Genomic DNA, 12,963 nt, shown 5'->3' on the forward strand with positions numbered 1-12,963 from the left:
TGTCAGGAGAGAGTTGCAGCAATCCAGTCAACAGAGAATACGACCAAGAAATATGAATGTCCTAAAGAAAGAAATTACAAGACTGAATAATTGAAGGAATATGCTGATTTAATCAGAAGGAATCCTGCAAAGTCACACCTGACTTCCTGTCGGCACAGTACAATGAAAGAGTGACATTATCAAGAGCAAGCGTTCAACAAAGATGCATGGATGGACCAGCAGAATGCATTTCTACCTGAAAATAAAATTCAGACTGAAGGGATGAAGATTTGCTACCGTGGAAGAAACCCAGGAGGCAAGGGTACTGCACCCCTAGGAGAGTATTTCGAAGGTGACTAAAAGGGAATTGCTGCAAAATTTTGATGTTAATAATTTCATTAATTTTGGGGTCATTCTTCATATGTGTTCCATAGTATATTGTAATCACATCTTCATGTTTTCCACTAACTTTTTTGGGTCATTGGCTGCCATAGCCTTTCTGCGGCGACACTTGAATCGCACACTCTGATTTGCCTCTTTCTGGTCCCCGTGTCTTCTTAGGTATTAGTTAATTGACTGTGGCTCATTAATTAATATTCACAGAAGTCATGTCAGACTCCATCAGCTCCTTTCATCAGAGTTGTGTTTCTGAACACAGGATTGCATGTATTTTCCGCGATGGCTCATTCTCCATATGCCTATGACACTGTCACTCATGCGAATAAATCAGACTTGCCATTCTCTCTCTCTCAGCTGCACACACTCACAATCCCACTGTATTAAATATATTTGTATATAATAAAGCAGACGTTCAATTTATTTTGGTAAATATTCCTATTAGTTTTGTGAAAAACTTAATTGACCAGAGCCAGTGGCATTGTGGTACAGTAGTAGCTCTGCTGCCTCGCAGTAAGGTAACCACATCCCCGTCCTCACAGCGTGGATTCTCCGTGTCTGCATGGGTCTGTTCCAGGTGCTCCAGTTTCCTCCTGTAGTTCGAAGACATGCAAGTTAGGTGGACTGGCATTGTTAAATGGTGACGTGTTCATCCAGAGATGGACTGGCGCCATGTCCAGGTGTTGTTCATGCTCTGTGCCCATTACTTGCTGGGATAGGCTCAAGTGCCCAGCTCAGGGTTAAGGGGGATTAGAAAATGGTATAGTATGGTAAGAAACAGAGCCATTAGGAGAAAGTCCTGCTGGGGCACTCAACAATGTTCAACATTGCAGATTAGTGTCCATTTGTTAATGTACAAGTAGAATATTTTATTTCAGGTATTGACATAAATTCTGTCACCAATATTAGCTGTCTATTTGACATTAATGAGAGTAGGGTTTTCCAGTTCATGACTCTTCAATTAACAAATGCACTTTCTAGGGTAAATATTTTTAAAATACATCAAGGTGTATTTTTGTTTGGTTTGAGTTAATTGTAAAAAGGATAAACTGTGGTGTACATTATATCACCATGAGCATCATCGCGTACAGAAAAAAACAAAACAGATAGCTGGGCCATACTTGTCAAGTATTGACGGAGTGGATCCCAGTTCCAGGTTGAGCAAGCTGGTAACTCTTTTGGGCATCCACCACCATCTCTGTGAAACATCACAAAGCAAAAATACACAAAATCATTGAAGGTAAGCAATTAAGAGTTCCATCTCCACCTTCTGAAGAGAAAACACTTTCTTGATCTCTTCATTTTGTAAATCTGGTCAGAACTGGTTAGCATCTTCCTTTGGAAAAAGTGTAGTTTAAAGAAGAGAGAGTTAGCAGTTAGTTTTTATTTAAAAGTGGCAAATTATTTGGCTAACTGTTCCCAACAATTGCAGCACCTTTGTGAATCCGTCTGATTGAGTGTGGTGAAGAGTGAAATATTTCTATTATATAAAAAAAATCCTGGGACGAGACGTGACTTATTCAGAGATAATTTCATGTCCCGCGAGGCGAGACTTTGTGCCAAGAGATTTAACCACACCCGGGGCCGGAAATAAAAGACAAAGAGTAGATGACAAAGTAGAACGTTGTAAAGAGGTTCCGAAAACATTGGCGCGATACACATGCAGAGCACGTTAGAGATTATGAAAGTACTAAAATTCGAAAGTATCAAAAAAAATGATAGTAAAGACGGCATTAGCGCAAACAAATGGAAATTATTACTCGGTGAAATAACAGAACAGCGAAAAGAAATCGAATATATGGACATAGGTGATATGACAGAAGTATGTAGATATTGTTTGCATTTAAACTTTAAGTCGGAGACTTGTAGATCTTCTAATTCGTGTTGCCATCAGGGAAAAGCAGTGTTTCTTCCCAATGAAGAGGCGTATGCGATAGAATTAAAAGATTTGTTGTTTGGTGAAAGTGAAATCCATACACACAAGCGGCAGGGACACGAAGTGGCTGGTGTGTACCGCAGGCCGGGATGTTGGCAAGCAAAGTGAGCAGGGGGCAAAGCCCCCTAGTAATTTTTGATTTACAAACAGTTTTGCAAAACTGACACTAAAATTAATTTTTCAGGCTTTTCTGCAATTTTGAAACATGGAAGCTTACTAAAAAATTTTTCAGAAGTTTAAAAAAAAATAATACTCAAGTCTACTTACGTCTCTCTTTCATGTCACCGTAGAGGAGCACAGCGCATTTTCATTTTCAGCAGGAAGACGCCCCATTGTGCTCATTGGTGTGCCTTCTCCTCAAGGAGCTCTCACTACGCAGCAAGCCACTCCAACTACTGATGAACCAGCCTTTCCTGTTTCCGGATTCCTGCGGAAGATTCTGAGGATATGAACTCTTCAGGCGCAGGGGAGCTTCAAGTTTCTTTTCTTTTTCTGATGCATCATTAGAACTACCACCTTCAGGATTGTTATCAAAACTGGCAAACCGGGCATCATACTACCAGAATATAATTGAAAGGTTAACAAAATGTCTACATGTGTCAAGAAATGAGTCTGGTGGTTATTTCCAGCATATTTTAGCCACAACATAAGATTATTTAACATTACAACTATCAAATTTTTAACATGTACTTAGAGTATATTCTTATTTTGAGATTTGCAACATGTCTAGTTTCATTTTTTACTTATAATATTGTCAAACCCACATAGTCCATTTGAAGGTTGTGTAGGCGTTGAGCTGACCGGCCTGGACAGAGTGCCATGGCCCACACAACAGGCAGGCCCAATGGGGCCAAAATGGAATCATCAGGTAACTTAAACTGCTCTTCTTTGGGAATGTGAGAGGAAAACTGGAGTCTCTCAAGGAAGACCCATGCAAACTCCATAAATACAATGACTGGGCAAAGGATTAGAAGCCAGAATCCACGAGACAGCAGGCTTAACCCAACTTGTGATGAGTGAGACAGCCTGATTTTGTTTCATGTACAGTTTTGTGATATTGATGCTAAAATAAATCTTGTAATTTTGAGAAGCACAACTCACTGAAAAGCAATTTTTATTGGTTTTAAAGGTTGTTTTAGGGATGGAAAGCAAGGCATATTGTTGCATTAGGGTTTGCCAACGCCTTTAGAACCTGTAAATTTCTCTGAGAGAGGATTACGATAACAGTAAAGGTGGGGACTAGACATGTGATTTGATCAATGAAAGGGCTGTGAGCCAGTTTCAATCCAGTCAATGGATAGCGGTGTCAGGCACGCTGGCGGTTGACCCAAGCCTGCACGATTAATTCAATAATGTAAAAATATGGAAGGCAAAATTTAGATCATAGTGGGAACCACATCCTAGGGGTGAATAATGGATCATCTAAATATTGAAATAAGTAAGTATGAAGTTAACTCTTTCAGGGCTGATGTCGATTTTTGTCAAAAGGAGGAGTTGACGATGGTGATTGACTGTAAACTGTGACAAAACCAACGGTTATGTTTTTTTGTTGGACTCTTGTTGCTAGAAGAAAAGTTAGATTCATTAGTTTGACTGAGATTTCCTGCGCTCCCATGAATAGCAAGGTGCAAGCAACGGCAAAAATGGCAGTGACATTTGGTGAGAGATCAAAGCGAATGCGTAAAGCAAAATACTCTCTGAACTGGACTATGACTTGTCAGACTCAGATTTTGATACAAGTGATCGAAAACGAATGTGAGGTTCCAGCTTCAGCCGATTGGTCCCCAGCTAATCGTTATACTGATAATGTTCGCCAAGGAGGACTGCCACTTAACAATGATAAGAGGTAGAAACCAGATTATAATGCACTGCGACTGTGATCGCTGCTGCTGCCCCAGCCACATGAAGACAGCCTGGCAGCAAGCCTGACGCATATTCTTGGCAAACTGGCAGCCACACTATGCAGCAACAGATGTTTTATGTTGATTTCTGTGTGAAACCATTGCTTTTCAGAAACTATTTTTTGGAAAAAATATTCAGCCCTCAAATTGTTAAAGTAATGATAATACTTCCATTCATATTATAAGCTGTGCATCTATTTCATGGTCACTAGGAATCATTGGACGCACGGCGGGAAGAAGCCCTGGGTGGAATGGAAGTCTGTGATAGGCCACACTCATTACTGACCCATTCATATTGGTACAATTTAGGGCTGTAAGGAATGATGTTAAAATAATTACAGTATAAGACCAGGATCATGCTGTAATGATGATAATTTAAATAAATGCAACTTTTGGATAAAGAATGCACAGTATATTTTCTTATTGAATATCTCTGGTAGCTGCCTGGATGGAATGCAGTGGTTTGAATGATACTGGAAAGTGTGGAGGAGCAACTGGAAGCACCAGGCATTGTATTGGTCTGTGGTAGAGAAGTACTATAAATTACACAAGTCTTAGCTGCATTGATTTAAGATAAATTTATTTTAATACTCTCCATATATATATATATACTGTACCTCATGCAGGACACTGGCATACACAAAATTAGCAACATGCCCGTATTACTGTACGGGAAGAAATAATAAATAATCAACTTGTGAAACACCAAACTCAAAGGTCCTGTTTCTGCCTCAAATGAGGCAAACATATGAAGAGTTTCATCGCAAAATGTTGGACTGTGCATCCATTTTAGCCACTCTAAAAAATACGACAAGGCTTGTTGTGATCAAGTGCAATGGAGAATACTGACAATATCAGTTTTTAAATCTATACTGAAATATTTCGTTTTTCAAAAATAAATTAAAAAATAAATTTTTCAGAAAAAGATACGATTTTGGCAAAACGCAACATATCCATTGTTTTTTCACAAAATGCTACATATTTGAATAAGCAGTGAACATAGGTAAATTATTTTAAAAATAAAAATGTGATAATAAAAACATTAAGAAGCGTTTTTTCCACCTGAATAAGCAGTGAACATAGGTAATATGTTTAAAAAATAAAATGAATGTCATAATAAAAAGACTAAAAGGGAGGACGTAAAAAACAAAAAACACGAAACCACCAGAACACAAAAGATAAGCAGGTGGCATAAGCAACAACAAAAATATCTTCAGAATCACACAGCGAAGCCGCGCCACTCTAAAGATCAGGAAAGAGCGGACAAGTCACCTGCTGCTCCCGCCTTCTTCAAACCTCTGCTTCCGGCGTTAAGTGCAAGCCTGGCAGATTAGCTGTATGTGCAAGCTGACAAAGAGCATGCAATCCTAACAAAAATGTGGCATAGTAGGCAGGCGCTAAGCCAACACAACAAATAAAAACATAAAAGGAAATGAAATACTCGGTAAGCACTGCCAACAGCAGACCCTCACACTGCCATGTTCAGAAAGTACTGATAGCCACTTCTGCTATAAGGGAAAGAACTTTTATTGCATTGTGGATATGTTGTGTTCTAAAATGAATCTTCAGTACTGCGCGGGACTCTCACTTCTACACAAATGTCTGTAAAAACTTGACTCTGCTGTTTTTGTGTTTGTGATGAAACTTTTCACATCGAACATACTGGGAGCTTGACATACAGGAAGGGTGCGTTGCTTTGTTGCACATACAGTACACAGAGTAGGGGGTAATGGCGAGCAGCTGACATTGATCACCTTTAGGTCCCAACACTTGAGAAGACAATATTTCCAACATGAAAACAAAGTACAATACCATCATTTGCACTGGGAAAAAAAAAACAAACAGCATAATGAAATAATGTTATTATAATGCCTATGAGAAGATTACGTAGACATCTAAGGGTGTATGTAATGAAGGCTGGCTGAATGGCAGGACTGACGAACGCTCCTTAAGATGCCAGCTCGACTGGGCCTTCCTCTTCTGTGTCAGCACGGTTGGCGCGGATCTCCACCAGAGTCCTTGCAAAGCGTGTCCAGTCGTCGGTGTGAGGAACAGCAAGCTGCACAGACAAAAAGAGAGAAGCATTGAGGGCAAAGGCTTTTAGCTGTGGTCCATTCAAACTCTTGTGTATACATCTTCTCAGCTCACAGTGTTCAGAGTGTTCAGTTTATACACAGAAAGAAGAAAGTACCAGGAGAACGGAGTCTCACAGAGCCTCACTGACACTAGATACATCTGGAGACAACCAGGAGTGAATTTCACCTAAATGTAGGTGGTTAACACTTAGACGGCTCTCAGAGAGTCACACTTCTAAACCAATCCAATGCTCACTGTAGGCAGCACTCAGAGCAGGAGATTATGAACTGCAAAGAGCATTGGGCTCGTGTTAACCTGCTCCTGAATTCAATGAACACTGAAAAGGCCGCTATTAAACATATAAATGGGTGTCGCGTGTACAGAGAGCACATTGCAGGTGTTAAAAACAAACATAACCTGTGACAAGGGAAAAACCTTTCTGTAAAACCAGATTGTACATTGGCTTTCACGGACATCAGTACACTAGTGGTAAACGTGAATGATACGTTGTCGCAGTTGTTCACAGTTACCACAATAGTGTTGGATATAACGTTGAAAGAATTGGCAGCTACGAACTATACAGATATGAGCTGCAAAATATGTATTCAAAGCAAGTGATGTGTCATACATCATTAAAAGAGCTGCCGTTAAGAGAACTGATAATGATGAGCCACAGGAGATGGATATTTCGGTACTCAAAGCACATGAAGAAGTCAATGTGACGCCAGCACAGCACCCACCTTCTGATGGCACATCCAAACAAATAACCATAGCAAGTTAACATTACTGTCCAATTAGAAATGCAAACATGTCACGACATAAAGTAGCCTCTGTATGTTCACAGACCCCAATGCTTATCAATATTATATTTGCCACTGTTATGTCATACAGTGATGCACCGACAGCACTTCTCAAACATGTGGAGCCCTGTAGCTGCGGTGGTCTACGTGTCTGTCTGTCTCCAGTGTTGCGGCCCTCACTACAGCGTACAATTTAATTATTACGCTTCAGTTGCCTTGCACTTCTCAAACACGTGTGATCAAGTGCCTGTAGTGGTCTACGTGTGCATGTGTCTTTCTCTTCTGTCACCATTACGACATACAAATTAATAATTAAGCTTTAGTTACCTTGTGCTTTTAAGCTCCTAAACTGATAAGAGCAATTTTAACTTTATATGTTCTCTCCATATTTTGTTCAATTTCTCTTTCTGTCCTTCCATACTTATTTTATGTATTTTTCTAATGCATTAGTGTAACCCTGAATGTTTAAAGTGCATGAACCGGAGGAAAGTTGGGGGCAGGTTTTTAAGGAGGAATCTCTGTGGGTAGATTTCATCGATTTTCACTACAAACGTTTTAATAAATCGTCCACAGACGTTACCACACTTGCATGTCTGGAAACAACCTTCCAGGCTCTGAAAAGGGAAGCAGTACCACCCTGGGAAGAGAGGGGGCACTGGCGCTATCCATTTCTTCTCTCTCCACCACAGTTCCAGGAGGACGTCCCAGGAGAGCAACTGGCTCTACCCACAATGCCCAGAGAAGGCTACACCTCACCCACCCTGGGTGCCATAAAAATGGGCAATTGCAGGATTCTCCTCAAAGAGATAAAGTACAGTAATCCCTCCTCCATCGCGGGGGTTGCGTTCCAGAGCCACCCGCGAAATAAGAAAATCCGCGAAGTAGAAACCATATGTTTATATGGTTATTTTTATATTGTCATGCTTGGGTCACAGATTTGCGCAGAAACACAGGAGGTTGTAGAGAGACAGGAACGTTGTTCAAACACTGCAAACAAACATTTGTCTCTTTTTCAAAAGTTTAAACTGTGCTCCATGACAAGACAGAGATGACAGTTCTGTCTGTCTCACAATTAAAAGAATGCAAACATATCTTCCTCTTCAAAGGAGTGTGCGTCAGGAGCAGAGAATGTCATAAAGACAGAGAAAGCAAACAAATCAATAGGGCTGTTTGGCTTTTAAGTATGCGAAGCACCGCGGCACAAAACTGTTGAAGGCGGCAGCTCACACCCCCTCCGTCAGGAGCAGAGAGATAGAGACAGAGAGAGAGACAGAGAAAAACAAACAAGCAAAAATCAATACGTGCCCTTCGAGCTTTTAAGTATGCGAAGCACCGTGCAGCATGTCGCTTCACTAAGCAGCTGCACAGAAGGTAGCAACGTGAAGATAATCTTTCAGCATTTTTAGACGAGCGTCCGTATCGTCTAGGTGTGCAAACAGCCCCCCTGCTCACACCCCCTACGTCAGGATCAGAGAAAGCGCAAGAGAGAGAAAGAGAAAAGTAAGTTGGGTAGCTTCTCAGCCATCTGCCAATAGCGTCCCTTGTATGAAATCAACTGGGCAAATCAACTGAGGAAGCATGTACCAGAAATTAAAAGACCCATTGTCCTCAGAAATCCACGAACCAGCAAAAAATCCGCAATATATATTTAAATATGCTTACATATAAAATCCGCGATAGAGTGAAGCCGCGAAAGGCGAAGCGCGATATAGTGAGGGATCACTGTACTACCATACTACAGGCCGCAAAGACTCACTAGTCGAGTGTTGAGGGCACTAACCTTTTTTTTATTATTATTATTTCAATGTTCATTAAACGGAGTAACCCAGTTGGCACCCCAACCTTTCTCTGTCATCCTCAGTATTCTTGTTTGAGAATCACGTGAGATTGGGCAAGTGAGATGGGCTTTGTAAGCTCAGACTCTAAACCAGGACCACAGTACCAATGCTTTTTTTGTTCCTTATTTCACCTTATACAATTTCTTGTATTAGGAATTTGTTAGTTTTCGCATACCCCTTGGGGTCAGAGCTCAGGGTCAGCCATTGTACAGCGCCCCTGGAGCAATTGCAGGTTAAGGGTCTTGCTGAAGGGCCCAGCGGAGTAGGATTTCTTTTGGCAGTGACGAACTTTTGGGATACCAGCGCAGATCCTTAGCCTTAGAACCACCACTCTGCCCCCTGTTCTAGGAGCGATGACTGACCTCCCTTCCCATTTTGATGTTTTCTACAGCACCCTGTAAAACATTGTGCTTACAAACTTTCATCTGAAAAACAAATAAGAATCATCAGTCTGTTGAGTGATTCAGGTTCACACACACTGTGGACGACCGAAATTTACTGGCAAGGCGGATGAGGCAGATTCAAGGATGATTCACCGACTGCTTCAGTTTTGTTTGTTTAGATCGCCTCTAGCATTTGGTGCACAAGACAAGATGGTGTGTGAACAGATAGCAGGTGGAGTCTAGAGGGAGAAAAAAGGCCCCATTTCCTTTTTTGTCAATTTAATTGACACTTTGGAGACACACCAAATTTCACTAGCTACATACCTTTGTATTATAAGATCCCAGTGTGGGAAGAGCTTCCTCGAACCGTGTAATTAAAGTGCCTCTGCCTGCATTCTTCACACTTGCTCGCTGTCTCACGTGAGCTTTCTCATGAAGTCTGCTCTGCCCAGCGCAATTCTGCTGCCATAATAATTATGCAAGAAAATCTTGCAATTAAAAAACTTGATTGTTCTGTAAGCTACACTTAATAAACCAGAAATAAAATCAGGAAAAAGCTCCACAACTCATGGCAATGCATTTACAGTTCAGATAAATGGATACATCAGCAGCTGAGCTCTTGATTTTAATCTTACGTCAACTCACTGCATCAGGCATCATGGCCTCTACAATTAACAAACCGATGATATCATTTAGCTTAGCAAGTGAAGACGTTTGTCTATGGGAATCCTTTTTCTAAACCTGCTTATTCCATTGTAGGCTCACTCATGGCCAGAACCCCCTCTAGCAGCACTGGGCACCTACTCCAGGACCAACTTTGGAAAGACCACCAGTGCACAACACAATGCAGCTCTCATGGTGGCGAGAGAACAGCCCAGCACTGGGCTGACACTAAATCCAGTCTGTAGCTGTGCTAGCCACTCTGCTGTCATTTCTTAATTGTTACTATTATGGTTTTTTATTTTTTTATTATATTTTTGGGCAGTTTATTTACATATCTTATTTCGTCATGAGAAATCTAGATATGTTATTTAACACTCTGCATTAATTATAACAGATTTCATATTTTTTCATTTGTGTTTATGTGCAGTCTCTCATTTAGGAGACCCAGGTTCGCATCCCCGGTCCTCCCTGCGCGGAGTTTGCATGTTCTCCCCGTGTCTGCGTGGGTTTCCTCCAACAGTCCAAAGACATGCAGGTTAGGTGCATTGGCGATCCTAAATTGTCCCTAGTGTGTGGGCCCTGCGGTGGGTTGGCACCCTGCCCGGGGTTTGTTCCTGCCTTGCGCCCTGTGTTGGCTAGGATTGGCTCCAGCAGACCCCCGTGACCCTGTAGTTAGGATATAGAGGATTGGATAATGGATGGAGGGATGGATGGATGTTTATGTGCAACACGTCACGGCAATGACAGCGCTACAGTATTGATTTTGCTCTTTCTGTTGGTCAATGTAAGAATGGCGGCAGTTGAGCAGTTATTTTCTAAAGATTATTGAATTGTAAAGATACCAGTTTTGGGACTTCTGCATTTTCCGAGTATCTTGCTGTAGTTATTCAAGGAGTGTCGCAGTCTCTCGTGTTGACTGTTTATAGACCTTCAAAATAATTGGACGTCTACAAAACAGTCTTTCATCAGAGAATTCTCATTAACATTAAACAAAGTTATTGTCTGTTTTTACCTGTATTTTTATTACTCTTTAATTTAATATTGTTTTTTGTATCAGTAAGGTGCTGCTGGAGTATGTGAATTTCACCTTGGGATTAATAAAGTATCTATCTATCTATCTATCTATCTATCTATCTATCTATCTATCTATCTATCTATCTATCTATCTATCTATCTATCTATCTATCTATCTATCTATCTATCTATCTATCTATCTATCTATCTATAATAGTAAAGCAATTATGACAGGTTCCTAATTTTAGACAATTTTCATTGGGATAACTAGGATGGCACTAAATCAAGAGAATGCAACTTACTGCACTCTTTTGATTTTGGCCAGCACAAAACTTAACATGAGGTAGGGCATGAGGTAGATACTGGTATATCTGACCATTTCTGCATTTTATTTAACGTAGAAATACTAATAACTAGAACAAAGAGTAGTGTATTTTAAAAAACGTTATGTTGATGCATCAGGAGCCTCTAGGTTTGCTAATATTCTGAATAATCAGTCCGAAATTAGTGCTTGTCCTGACACAGTCAGCAAGGTGAATGCTGAGATGAAAGCTGCAGCTGACATAACGGCTCATAAAGAAAATTGTTAAGAAATTCTCCAGCACCAAAATACCTTGGAAGACTCAAACAGCTGAACTTAAATGGAGGAAAACTAAACTAACTAAACTAAAATATTGAAGGCACTGTAGGTGGCACACGGGATGGATGGGCACCCTGACCAGGAACCAGGAAGAACCCTTACCTGTACAGGAGACCCCGAGGCATTCTGGCCAAAAGAGGAAAGGAAGTCACACCTGGACGAGGCGGCCCTAAGGGATGGACAGACATCTCAACCAGAACTGATGGTTTCTTACTCGGGCAGGAAGCCCCAAATAAATGGACAGGCATCCCGACCGGACAAGGGCTTAATATCCTCCCTGGGCAGGAGTAAAGAAGGTCTCTGGGGGATATTAAATCCCCCCAGGTGCTAGATGGCAGCAGTCCTCCATGTTGGCGCTCATTCGGAAACCAGCAGGAAATGCTGGGAGTTGTAGTTCAGCAGGACAACTCTGCTGGGGTCTGTGGGTGCCACAAGGGCATGCTGCAGGGAGATGTGCTTCCCAGAATATTGGACTTCCGTATGACCCGGAAGTACTTCCATCAGACAACAGCCCTGACACCAGATGTACTACCGGGTTCTCAATAAAAGGGGCTGCACTCCCTTACCCAGGCGAGTTGGAGCTGGGAGGATGTACAGCAACACTTGAGTGGAAGAGGGCAGTGTGGTGGAGAGAGGAGAGATGATTGTGAGGGAGGTAACTTATGCTTTTGCTACTTTGTGTTTAATAAAAACCATCCTTTATTTGAACCCAGGACTGTGCTTGTGCATTCGTGTTGGGGTTTGAGGTTTGCTCACGGCCCAGTTCCATCACAGCACATGTAACTGAATATAACAAAGCAGTCTGACTTGAGAGGCAGTCCTATTTCTCTAAAATTATAGATGATAATGCTGAAAACCTGAGACTTTTATTTTTACCTATTGATCATCTTCTAAACTGAGCTCAATCAACAGCATGCCTCCTGAAAACTTCTAGCAAAACTGAGGAGTGTTTTGGAGCATCCACTAAAGTATGACAGTAACTACTTTCCTGGTAAGTTAAGAAAATGTCCCAGAGAGTAGGAAGATCCTGAGACCCCCGTCTACTGGGAATCGAGTCATAGCAATGGAAAGAACAAACTGCGACTATTCTGAGTCACATAACTGTTGGCCTCAAGAGACTAACCACCTTTTATCACTTCATGTTAACATCTTGTAGAGCTTATTTACTCAGGATTTAACTTGCCTAAAAAAGGCTTAGTAACTGATGTAAGACTTTTGGTCAAGGTTGTAATTGCTCATATGGTAATACTTTGGTTTAAAAACTTGAATCTGCATTGCCTCAGTCAGAAATACTCGACAAGACATTCATAGATGGTCTTACAGATGACTAACATACG

At 41.2% G+C, this 12,963-nt stretch overlaps 1 protein-coding gene across 5 annotated transcripts in view; it reads right to left on the bottom strand.

The window, feature by feature from the left end:
- Positions 1-4,771: 4,771 nt before the first annotated feature.
- Positions 4,772-12,963, bottom strand: part of LOC114663371 (cytoplasmic dynein 1 intermediate chain 1) — a 468,822-nt gene continuing 460,630 nt past the window's right edge. For all 5 annotated transcript variants that reach the window (XM_051935825.1, XM_051935823.1, XM_028817057.2 and 2 more), the window contains one exon: positions 4,772-6,271. In XM_051935825.1, the coding sequence (XP_051791785.1) occupies positions 6,161-6,271 (111 nt within the window). In that variant the 3' untranslated portion in view covers positions 4,772-6,160. The remainder of the gene's footprint in view (positions 6,272-12,963) is intronic.

The sequence above is a fragment of the Erpetoichthys calabaricus genome, chromosome 13, assembly GCF_900747795.2.
Source record: "Erpetoichthys calabaricus chromosome 13, fErpCal1.3, whole genome shotgun sequence".
NCBI classification, from domain to species: Eukaryota; Metazoa; Chordata; class Cladistia; order Polypteriformes; family Polypteridae; genus Erpetoichthys; species Erpetoichthys calabaricus.